General features: G+C 40.3%; 1 protein-coding gene across 1 annotated transcript in view; it reads left to right on the top strand.

Moving 5' to 3' along the window:
- SNTB1 (syntrophin beta 1) overlaps positions 1-13099 on the top strand; it is a 244764-nt gene that overhangs the window by 228127 nt on the left and 3538 nt on the right. Inside the window, exons 5-6 of the mRNA XM_076005053.1 lie at positions 4565-4761; positions 10439-10629. Coding sequence (XP_075861168.1) covers positions 4565-4761; positions 10439-10629 — 388 coding nt within the window. The remainder of the gene's footprint in view (positions 1-4564; positions 4762-10438; positions 10630-13099) is intronic.

Here is a 13099-nt window from a genome sequence, read left to right on the forward strand (position 1 = left end):
GCAAAATCTTTGTTGATTTAACTCATGAATTAGTGAGTGATTTTTCGTGTTCAGTTGGAAGGAAGGGAGAAGGGACAGAGCAGGAAACTCTTCTGTGGCCCCTTGAAACACCCCTGAATCCAAAAGGATCTTCAACTTATAAGTCTGTGTCTCTCCTGTCTCATCTGCTGGAGGCCAGTTTGTTCGTGTAAGGGATTAATGAGGACACAGGTGTATGTTTCATCCCACATGGATCAGTTAACTTCATTCCGAGAAGGGCTCTTCCATAGCCACAGCTGTTAGGTTTTAGGAGCTAGATGTGGTCAATTTAGACTAACCCAGACAGACACAACAAATGCAGGAAAGCATAGAAGAACATACATAGAATTCCAGTGCTGAATTGCCACTAACATTAAACAAACAACAAACAAAACACATATGACACACAGAATACACACACACACACACAGAGATGTATGTTCAGTACAATGAAAGTCTTGACTCTAAAAATTGAAAGATTTGGGTTTATTCCAGTCTCATAGCCTTTTTAAGTTAATCTTTAAATTGTGGAGTACAGTAAGTCTTCTCACTTAACATCGATGATAGGTTCTTGGAAACTGCAACTTTAAGCGAAATGACGTATATAGAAACCAATTCTACCACAGGGTAATTGACATAAACAAGAGTTAAGTTCCTATGGCATATTTCTGGTCACAAAAATATCACCCAACTTCTAAATAAAGACCCAAAACACTTCTGACATTAAACATTGAAATAAATGTGAGCTACACATACATTTAAGAAAGATGAATAAGAACAATCTTACTCAATTTTTGGTGAATCAATGAGTGAAGGTGGTTGTAGTGGTGGTGGGTTACATCCTGGAATAAATATTTGCAAAGTGGAGATTCCCAGGAGCACCTGACCACCACACAGTTCAAAAACAAACAAGAACAAATGAGGCAGGCTCCCTGTCCTGTGTTGGTTGTTGTGCATCTGTACGATTATTGTTGATGTCACTAAGTTTTATTTGACAATAATTTGTCCGCATTCATTCATTCATTTGCAAACCCACTTATTCCAGTTGAGGTGGAACAAGGTGGCTACACAGGCTCCAAGGTGGCTGGAGCCTGTACTGGCAGCTCAGAGGGCAGGCCAGGCACCAGGCCTGGACAGGCCACCATCCCATCACAGGGTGACTCAGACACACACTCAGACTGGGACCACATAGACACGTCAGTTCACCTCACAGGCACAGCTTTGGGATGTGGGAGGAAACCAGAGTATGGAAAAACCCACAGAGACATGGAAAGAACATGCAAACTCCACACTAACAGTGGCCCTGGCCAAGAATTTCTTTTTTTCCCCCTCATCAACCATTACAATGAAACATTGAACAAAGTGAGTTATTCAAGGACCTGCCATATATGTTTCTTAGAGGAAATTTTAAGACTACAAAAGAAGAAATGAAATCACCCATAAAATTGCTCGACATTTTAATGGATTTGTTTTCAAGTTTTCTTTTTGCACAGTTGAGTTACATTTCCAGAACTTTTCCATAGATATATATGCATTTTCCCACATTTACAAATAATATTTATGAAATAATTTTAAGGTCTGTAATACTCCATCCAGAGGACATGTACTTATATATAAACTGCAGGTAGCTGATGTATTTCCCTTATTTCAATCTGGAAAAGGTATCCTTTTGTTATCAGCACACACACTAACTAGGTAGTGAAAAGACAATTTGCTTTATCTCAGAGTTTACATACCATCCTGTACATTTCATTAAACCAATATTGGTATATTCAAAAGAACACGTTATTCAACATGTCTGCTATTCCTCAGATGGCAAATCAACTTGTTCTTTAATATAAATATTACATAATTTACATTCCCAACAGATTAGTTGAAAAATCAATTTTTCCTCTTCCCTTTTCTTTATAATCAAGAATTTTGTGATGAGACGGATAGCGAAGAACACCCGTACTTCTCCCTGCAAACAGTTTCTTCTTTGCTACATCCCATGTCACACTGGGCTTCCCATCAAGGACTCCCAATGTGTGGTGTTGGTCAGCCTGGGCTCTCTCATGCCTTGTTGTGTTCTGTTAGCAATGCCATTCCTCATATCCTGAGCTACCCAATGCAGATTTTCTAATAAATTGCAATTTTCCAGTTTTTACTGGCTTCGATTTTAAAGTCTCTTTGGGAAAAAAAAATTGGCAGGAAATTCACCAAAAGACGGCATTCTCCATGAGAGTGGTACATCTTTTTCTCACTTTACTTCTGTCACTGCAATATATTTATGCTGGCCCTGGCTTGTGACAGAGTTGATGTGCTCTGGATGGACCTTTAGGGGATGGAAAGTGAGAAAAAGGCCGATTTGTAATGAATGCTGACTGCGATGTACTAAATACTGAACTAAGTGCTCTCTATTTTATTATATTTAATCCTAATCTTATGGGGTAGGAATTATATTTTTAAAATAAGAAAACTGAGTGTAGGGGTAAGGAATGGAAATAATACCCATTGAGTACAAATCATATGTTAGTTTCTGTGCTAGGTACAGTACATAAATTATTTAATCTTCGCAACACTACCTTGTGAGGCAGTGATTCTTAAAAAGTTTAACAAATGGCAGAAAGAATGGGGTTCTAATGTAGCTTCCTTATGCCTCCCAAACCTTTTCAGTTTAACAGACAGCCTGCCAGCTGTGCTCAACTGATACAGATTTTAAGATTTTCAAAAGGAAGAGCTGGATATCTTCTTAATGCAGCTAAAACTTAAACACCTTCAAGTGTAAAAACACTTTTGAGCAACTAAGAAAACACAGTATACATTCTTACTTCCTGCTGATATCTTTTCTTAATGCATTTTTGCCTGACCCTTAATCCCTTTAAAACCTGTATTAGGCTTTAGAGGAATGTTTTTTATTTATTTATTTATTTTTAGCTTGCTTGATTTTGAATCCTCTAGCAGCAGCTTCTCAGTCATTCTTGCTCACTCCTCATTACAAAATGCTCTTCTCCCTCCAAACAAATTAGACTCCATCTCTACCTATTAAATCCCAGTGTTTGGGCAGCCACGCCAGGAGCCATTTCCCTTTACACTGTTCTAGGATCTCCTTTCAATGAGACCCATAGAACTGCCATATCTTTAATGACTCTCCCAACCAAAGGCTTTTCAACTAACCTTTTTCTCTGAGTTGGCCTTACAAACCACCCCTCTCACCTAATTCCAACTTGGTAGTAAAAGAAACCTCCTCAGAGTTATACAACAAGCTCGTTGCTGAAAATTCAACAGGCTATAATATACTTTATTCCACTGATAATTTTGTTCTATAGTATTTAGGTTTACAAGAGAAAGTAAGCTTTTGGATTTCCTTTGTGCAATTTTTAACTCAGAGGTAACAAGACCTTTGCCTAAGAAAATAACTCTCCCATCCACTGTGTGGTTAGACACATGGCATTTCTCTAGCAAATGGTGAATGAAGTGTTGCTTCCTGTATTAAAAGATAAGGCTGAAAATGTGGCCCCAGAGAGAAGTAACATTTACTAAATTACTCTTATGCTATGCTGCAAATGATTGCTATGAGTCTCTCCTAAAAGGAGGTTGAGATGTGGAAAAGTAAGAGAGAGCATAAGAGATCCAATTGCTTGAAGGCAATGAGTGATACATAGACTTTCAAAAAAATAAAATAATATAAAATAAAACAAAATTAAATTAAATTAAATAGTGAGATGTAGGACCCAGTGCCTGCTCAGCAGGTGGCACTCAGCGCACTTTGATTCTTTACCTTTTAAGTCTGGCTGTTCAGAAAATATTTATTGTGAAAGTCACATTTTATGTTGAGTGTAGGTTCTAAAGTCAGTGTAAAAAGCTTCTATGGTAAACATTTCTCTTGAAAAATCTCTTAAATCTCTCAAAAAATGCAATTCTCTACCATTTCTCAAGAAGTCCTGGTTTGCCAGTTCTGTCTTGAGCTTTATCAGAAACACCTGTTGCTGTTTCTTCAGTTGAGTTCCAAGTTGTTTGCTTGCTCTTGGGAGTTCTATGCATGAAAAATGCACACCCAGAAGTACATTCATGCAGCCACATGCTCCAAACTACAAGAGACACAGGGGCACTAAGTGATCCGGAAGATTCACGTGCCCATCTCATGCTCAGGCTGGGACATATATATGCTTAGGAATGGAATGGTGGAGAGAATTTTACACAGTATTTAAATCTTTGTTTCTTTTTCTTTTTGGCTGAGTGAGTAGAGTCTAATTTGCACATGTTAAAGTCATACTGTTCAAGTCCTTTGCATATTCATCCAGATGCACTGATTTGAGTGCTGTCTCAACCTCACGCTACCATTGGAGAGGAGATGACAGGAAAGGCAGTAAACCCTGACAGAGAAGGATATAGTAGAGCCCTTTGATTCTAGATCAGAAAAAAAGTAGAGCAAATCACCAATCTGGGGCTTTTACAAGGTGATATGCCAGGTGGATAAACTAGTCTCCATTTTGCTGAACTAACTCACTCTCTCTCTCTCTCTCTCTCTCTCTCTCTCTCTCTCTCTCTCTCTCTCTCACTTTAGGCTGGTCCATTCAGGTCCAGGAAAGGGTTCACCCCAGGCTGGTGTGGATCTGTCCTTTGCAACACGAACTGGTACCAGGCAAGGGATTGAAACACATCTCTTCAGGGCAGAGACCAGCAGGGACCTCTCGCATTGGACAAGGAGCATAGTTCAGGGTTGCCACAATGCTGCTGAACTCATTACCGAAATCACCACCGGTAAGTACTGCTGGCAGTGGGCTACCAGTGACACACTGTTATGGGAAGGACACAACCTCTGTTCCACCCTGGCCTCAAAGTAGTTTTCATTACTGGCCTCTTAGGGGAACTTAGAATTCCAGAGCTAAATTTAAATTCTTCTACATTAAAGTGGTCTGTGCCCTACTAAAATGGAGCCTAAGGTTTTGATTATGAAAAACCTTAACTAATCTTCCTCCAAGAAAAGTTGGTAACTTGAATATTCAATTATCATTTTCCTACTTTTAACCCCTGGGTGGCTTCCTGGAGAAATGAGTTTTGAGGCATGAACTAGTAGGGTTCTCGATTACAAACAACAGAAACTGATTCTGAGTAATTTATCACAAAATGAAATTATTGGAAATATATGAGGCAGCTCACAGAATTGATCAGAAGACTGGAGACCCATGCTGTGAAAAAGAGCGGGAACCAAAGGTAAGTAGGCAGCAGTAAGTGGGGCTAGGTGGAAAGCCCTGAGAAGAGTGACCAGCGCCCCTGGTCGCTGGTGTGAATGGAGGGGCGGAGGCAGGAGGGAAGGAGCACTGAACGAGCACAAGCCGTGCTCACATGGAGCTCTCGGAAAGGACAGGCTGGTAGCAGCAATGGGAGATGTGTGTAGAAGGAAGAACCCTCCTATACTGCAATACGTGTTGAGTACCTGCTATATGCCGGCCATTTTATGTAATGTGTCTTGGTGTTGTTCATGCTGTGAAAAACAACCCTTTTGTGAGTCCTGAAATCAATTAATTGAGGCAAGACCAACATTTTTTTTTTTTTTTTTTTTTTTGAGACAGAGTCTCGCTTTCTTGCCTAGGCTAGAGTGAGTGCCGTGGCATCAGCCTAGCTCACAGCATCCTCAAACTCCTGGGCTCAAGCGATCCTCCTGCCTCAGCCTCCCGAGTAGCTGGGACTACAGGCACAAGCCACCATGCCCGGCTGATTTTTTTTTATATTATATATATTAGTTGGCCAATTAATTTCTTTCTATTTTTATGGTAGAGACGGGGTCTCGCTCAGGCTGGTTTTGAACTCCTGACCTTGAGCAATCCGCCCGCCTCGGCCTCCCAGAGTGCTAGGATTACAGGCGTGAGCCACCGCGCCCGGCCAAGACCAACATTTTTAAAATGAGAAACATGGAATAGAGAAATTGGTGTAAATGTTGTTTTATTGTTTTGTAGAACTTTTGATTCAGGTGTGTGTGTATATACAAGTGCATGTGTCTGGTTCACAATACATTGCCTATATCATCGAATCCTTACGATTCCCTTGTCAACCTGACAAATCAGGAAGCAAATTCTTAAGAAAGGTTAAGTAACTTGCCCAAAGTCACACAACTAATAAATGGCAGAACTTACTTTAATTCTAGGTTGTGTCACTCTGAAGTCCATTCTTTGTCCACTAGAGTATAGATAGACACATGGAACTTCCCACTGTTATGCTGGTGATCCAACAGACAGCAATTCTGTTCAGGCTGTCGTGATAAATAATTTTCATGCTACTCTCCAAAAATAGATAGATAGACATCAATACACACGTATCAAAATATATATCAAGAGATATAGATAATTTAAAAGTTTTAATTGGACAATGGTAAAATAAAAGACAGGAAAAGTAATATAGAATCTAAGGTGAGGCCGGGCGCTGTGGCTCACGCCTGTAATCCTAGCTCTTGGGAGGCCGAGGCGGGCGGATTGCTCAAGGTCAGGAGTTCAAAACCAGCCTGAGCAAGAGCGAGACCCCGTCTCTACTATAAATAGAAAGAAATTAATTGGCCAACTGATATATATATAAAAAATTAGCCGGGCATGGTGGCGCATGCCTGTAGTCCCAGCTACCCGGGAGGCTGAGGCAGAAGGATCACTCGAGCCCAGGAGTTTGAGGTTGCTGTGAGCTAGGCTGACGCCACGGCACTCACTCTAGCCTGGGCAACAAAGTGAGACTCTGTCTCAAAAAAAAAAAAAAAAAAAAAAAAAAAAGAATCTAAGGTGACATTAATGACTAAATGCATGCCATAACATCTTGTGTATTTGCTAGGGTGGACTCCATATTTAACCCAGTGTTTTTCATCAGTCAGCTCAAGATACAGTTAACAGTATCTATAATATAATGCTATCATTCCTGATCCTGAGATCTAAGACCAATGATTTCTGTTCTGAGATCTAAGACCAGCCTCTCCCAGGGCTCCTGTGGACACTCTTGAAGAGGGTGTTATGTGACACAGCAGCTAATGACCTCAACAATGGCTTTCCAGTGAATCTAACTTTGAGTTTCATGTTGCTTCACATAATCTTCATTGTTTACCTTGTCCTATCATGCTGTCTTGCCTGTTCTTTCATTTCTCTCCGTTTCTGAGGAAGCAATACAAGGTTACAGTCACATACCCTTGATGACAGTAGGGGCTATGAGTTGCATGGGCTTGGATTCTAATTCCAGTTCTGTTTCTTCCTTATTCACTTACTTAATCTCTTAGTTTCTTCATCTATAAAAAGGGTAAGGTAATAGTATCTATCTCACAGGTGTAATAGGAGCAATAGTATGGTACCTACTCCTAGTGTTGTTGTCATTAAGTACTATTATTAATTGTTATTCTTATAATTATTATGTCCAGACCTGTGCTGTCCAATATGCTAGCCTCTGATCATGTGTCTATTTACATTAATTTAAATTAATAAGTTCCTCAGTGTCACTAGCCGCATTTCAAGTGCTCAATAGCTGCGTGTGCCTAATGGCTACTAGGGTGAACATTGCAAATCTAGAACATTTTGATCATGGCAGAAAGTCCTATTGTACAGCTCTGCTCTAGAGAAACAGAATTTCCCACAAGACATCATAGGAACAGTGCTTCCAAACTTTAGCTGCATCGAAAACAAGGACAACGATTTTTTTTTTTACCTTCAAAAGCCTCAAATTGCAAACCCCTACCCCCACCCCCAAAGATTCAGATTCAGTGGTTCTAGAGTGAGGAATGAGAATTTGCAGCTGACAAGATTCCAGATGGTACTGATGCTACTGGCCCATGGATTACTCTTTGCGTAGTTCAACACTAGGGTGCAACTTCCTCTGACACCCAGTTGTGTTCTAAAAGATGTGACATTCATTAACATGTAGTAGGATTTCTCCAAATTTCTTCTACTTATGCAAACTTAAAAAATAAGATGTTTTATAAATTTCTGCCACAGCATAGCCAAGATAATCAGTGCCTTTTGGTAATTATCTTGAAACTAATTCTTGCCCCCTAATGTTTTTCCCATCGTTGTTGAAAACCTTTTGGGGTGTCCCTGAAGCTTTTATTTTTGATGCTTACTCTGTATGGCAAGAAAAACTGGAGTTTTGAACTTGAGAGTTGGAAAAGGCCCAAGCCACCTACCTGTATGCTAAATTTCATGAAGTTGTCTGTGTAATACCAGAGAAGTTGAGACTCCATGCAACAATTTTGGGAGTGTTCTAAGAAATAATGAAGATGTCCAAAGGGGTTTGGCTAAGTTTACATTCCATAAATTTTGTAAAATCCTTCTCCTCAATAAGCTGAACTCTGCTCTGACAGGAGGACGATGAGGCTGTTGTTGATAGACTAGCCGGAGAAGAATAGGAAAGAATTTTGTGAACTGAGCTAGCTGGGTGCTGGTAGAGAAGAAATTATAGAAATAACCAAAAGTGCAGCCCAGTTACAAATTGAAAGGTGCCTGCAGAGAGTTAGGAAAAGGGGCTTATGTTTTAATCACAGCTTCAATTAACTTGTTAATGTGTCTAATTTATCCTATATAGGTTGAGAATATCTTCAGATAACTGGTTCCATTATATATAGGCCACAAATACCATTCAAGGTCAACTGGAATGAAAAGTAATCACAGTCAGTTAATTTAGAATATCTGATGGTATAGCTTTAAAGCCATGCCATCAGATATTCTAAATTCTAAAGAGGTAGGAAGAAAAAAACATGGTTAAAATGCACATATTCTACAGGTGGTAGAAGTGAAGATTATCAAAAAAAGAGGAGTTAAGACGGGGAGCCATCTACCTCTATGCCACTGTCCTTGGTCATCCTTGAACAGGAGAAAGGGGCAGAGGGCAGGGGCCAGGGGCTCCACCCAGAAAGACTCACAGACCTATTAGAGAGCACACCTTTGGAAAAGATCAGCCCTAGTTACAAGCTGGAATGTTTCTGTTGTAAGTCAGGGGAAGGGGTATATGTTTTAATCAGAGCTTCAATGAAAAGTCACCTCATTCTGTGAGCAATAGAGATCCTTATTTTTTTCTCACACTCTGCTGTCATTGTTCATGAGGGAGGAAAGCTGAGAGACTCTGTGCCAAGCCCCCTCCCCACATCCCGTCACATCCTGAGTGCCAGAGCATGAGAAAGATGCCAGGGACAGAGGGAAAAGAACTTCAATTTTGAAAGCTGAACAACCCGGGTAGTGACATGTTCACCTCTCTGAACTTTGCTTTTTTTCACCTCAAATATTGGGCTAAATTCCTGAGTCAAGAGTTTTAGGGTTTATAAAGCTGAGCAGAGCTGGTGATGGTATAGAGCCAGGTCTCAATCAATAATGCCCTCTCTCTTACTTATCCTAACCCCCACTCCCACCAAAGACAATGTCCTGGTTTCCCTAAAGATCTTTTAGATGTAGATAAAACCTGAGCCAACTTACTTGCCAGGGTCTGAAACGTAGTGTTTTGGCTGGGAAACAAATCCAATCTGATACTCAATAACTTTTTTTCAGAACTCTTTGATCAAGGATTTTAAACATTCATGAGTGTTTGTAAACAGAGACAGAGATGCTGGTGGCAGTCCCCTTGCCCAGTCTATGAGCTTGAAGAACCAGTCTTTTCCTAATGCAGTGAGAATCCCAGATAAAAGCTGGCACCTGACCTGCTCAAGAGGTGTCTGTTTTGTTCCTCTGGATCAGAGGATACCATGTGGATCCCACTCCTGAGCTTCCTGGATGCCACACTGGGCCAGGGGGAGGAACAGCATTCTTTGTGGAAGATGCTACATCTCAGATCTGTCTGCAACAGCGACTTTTCCAGGAGCCAAGATCATCAGGAAAATGAAAAGAGCACCCCTTTCAATTTCCAAAAAGAGCTTTGTTAGACACTTTTTAAAGTTAAAATTTAGATTATGTTTAAACTACTCACTCCTAACTTTTTGAAGTATGTTACATTTGTTACCTTTGGTAATGTAATGGTGGTATGCTGGCTTCTCTCACCACGTGGTAGACATGACATTGTGTGTGTGTGTGTGTGTGTGTGTGTGTGTGTGTGTGTGTATGATAGTGAGTCAGAGGAGGCTTTATTTATTTGAATCAAATGTCTGCTTTTTTCTGGCTTGAGGCAAGGCCCATCTGGCCATCAGAAGGCAAGTGCTCTGTAGACCTAGGTGCTGTCAGATGGCCAGATAAGGGCTAGAGCCCAGAGAACATTCAGTAGCTCACAGCTAAAGGAATTTCTTTCAGTTCATTTCCCTTAGTTCTGTGGGCCTAGTAAAATGATAATATCAAAACCAATCCAAGGAGAATATTTCATGACAAATTATCATTTTTTTGCTTTAGTAAGAAATTTTTGGTTGGTCCCTGGGCCTGAAGTATGAAGTAACTGGCAACGTGGATTGATGTCCATGGTTCTTACTTGTCTGTCTCTCCTCCCTCTCTTTCTCCCTCAGCTTGCACCTATAAAAACCAGGAGTGCCGTTTGACCATACATTATGAGAATGGATTTTCTATTACCACTGAATCACAGGAGGGTGCCTTTCCCAAGACAATCCTACAGTCTCCTTATGAAAAGCTCAAAATGTCTTCAGATGATGGAATCAGGATGCTGTATTTAGATTTTGGAGGCAAAGATGGAGAGATCGTAAGTGCACTTTTCTGTAGACAGCGTGATTTCATCTCTTTCATTAAGCAACATAATGCTGCCTTTATTCAGCATTTGACTGTTACCAAAGTACTTGCAGGCCCATGTTTTATTTGATTCTTGAAAACCAGTGATTGGATTCAGTTATCTCAAAGTTGTTTCGTTTGTTCTCATTCTCCATTAGAAGGCTACATAAATATTTGAATCAAAGGAAAGAATCCTTTACAAAGTTAGCATTAAATTCTTATCAAATAGAAGCTCACCAACTTAAAAAAAGTGTACCATGCATTTTTAAAAAGTTATCAAGCATCTAATATAACCTCAGCATTGTGCTAAGTGTTAGGGATACAGAGAGGTAAAATACACAGTCCCTCCCATCAGGGAGGTCTCTGAGGAGCAGAGAGGACAGACAGCAAAGAGATAGGAAGGGCTAGATGACACGGGCAAAGTAGAGGGAGCAGCAGGAAAACAAAAAGAACCTGCTTAAGTCCACCTGAGTGGAGAGAGGGCCAGACAAGAGCACAGAAGTATGGAGCTAATGTCAAATAATATCAAAGCAAATTAGCAAAAGTATCAGCTAAGGTAACATTTATACTTCTCATCTCAGTGCAGATAGTTCATCTGTTTAAATTCCTGATTTCCTGTGATCACTGCTGCCTGCCATAATGAAGAAGTGTATTATTAACACTTCACTTCCGCAGGAGGGTGAGAATTGCACGTTCTTACGCTCTCTAGCAAGTGTCATTCCTGGCACTTCTCAGGAAGACATAGCATCTCATTTAAGCTGTCGAGTATACAACTTCAAAAAGGACCTTGATTTTATGATAACTCGTCTCTGTTTAGGTCCTCCCAAGCCACCGGGTTAGTCAACAATTTATTTGTTGACTTTCAGATAGGAAAAAGCCAGGAACACACTTAATGGTATAAGAGTCTTTTATCTCAAAATCGCAGTCCCACGGTTCTAGATGGTGCCCTGCTTCCTGCCCCAACACAGTACCAGATGTCTCACGATGAATGCTGCAGGCGGTCCTGGAGAAGACCATCCCTGGGGCTGACACTTGATGTGCATTCCTTTTCTGAGAACTATTTCCAGCCAGCAATTTTTCTAACTTTTAAAATAGATCTACAGAATTTTATTGAATTTTTGTTTATTTTTATGTTTCAATCAGCAAAGTCAAGCTGAAGCACCTGGTTGGAAATAAAGCAGTGATGTGAAAGTCCATTTTACTAAGAATACTTCTAGTTCGGTTGCAGCTCTATCAATCACCCAACTGTGTACGTTTTCCTAAAGGTGACTACTCTCTAGCAAAGTGGAAAAGAACAAGAATCAGTCTCCTGCTTTATCCTTGGCTTTAAAATTCAAGGCTATTTTTGCCCGTGAGGAAAATCACTTAGGTCTAAATTTCAGCCTTTCTGCCTGTAATTATGGCCTGACTTGGAAGATTTAGGATGAACTGATTTTTTTTACTGCTAATACATTTAGTTGACAAGCTCAAATTCAGACACAGCCCCCCAGTGTCTGGTTAAGCACCCCCAGGAGGTGGGCAAGGCCTTTCCTGTGTGGGAAAGGGAGCAGAGATAAGTCGTAGGAAATGCAATAAATTGAGAATCAGGCCCTGGGTTCTCTTTCTGAGTCTGCAACTTACTCACCACTGTCTCAGGAAGGTCCTTTTATTTCTCTCAATCTGAGTCTCCCCATCCATAAAATAAAGGGACTGAATGAAGTAGGTCATCTTTGATGTCCCTACTGTGCTGGTAACATAGAAAGTTGTGGTAAGCCCTGGCTCTGGCTTCAGACTTGTGTTTGAATCCATACTTTCTATTTACTGTAAGATCTATAATTTCGGAAAGTCTTATAATTTCTCCAAATCCTAGTTTCCCCAAATAAAAAGTAGAGATAATAGTAATAGCTACCTCACGGGGATTTTGCCAGAGAGAACTAAATAAGATAGTGTGCAGAAAACATTTAGCACAGTACCTGATTTATAATGAGGACAACCTTAACTTTGGTAGATATTATATGCTCAGCTTGTTCTTATTTCCCAACAATGTCATCATCAGAACAAAATTGGGGAGAGCAGAAGAGAATTGAGAACAATGCCCCCAATTTTCCTAAATTAGGTCAGGTGATAAAATTCAACTTTTGAAGGCCTCCCCCCCCTGCCCTGTGTGCTGGGTTCTGTAGAAACACACGGAGAAAGACAGGACTTCAGAAAGTGCCTTCCCAGAGATGTGACATATGCGCTTACAATGATTCACTCTACTGGACAGTGAGGACACAACTGCTTAGCATGGGTTCTGTATTTAACAGCAAACAGGGAATTTTCACATATAGTGTCTCTTTTAATACTCTAGTCTGTGAGTTAGAAGGACTGAGAAGAATTTTAAGTCACTGGTCCAAGATCTTACATCTAAAAAGTGTCAGAACCAGGACTCAAACCTTATCTTCAGATATGAAATTTAGTACTGC

Source organism: Microcebus murinus, chromosome 7 (assembly GCF_040939455.1).
Source record: "Microcebus murinus isolate Inina chromosome 7, M.murinus_Inina_mat1.0, whole genome shotgun sequence".
Lineage (NCBI taxonomy): Eukaryota > Metazoa > Chordata > Mammalia > Primates > Cheirogaleidae > Microcebus > Microcebus murinus.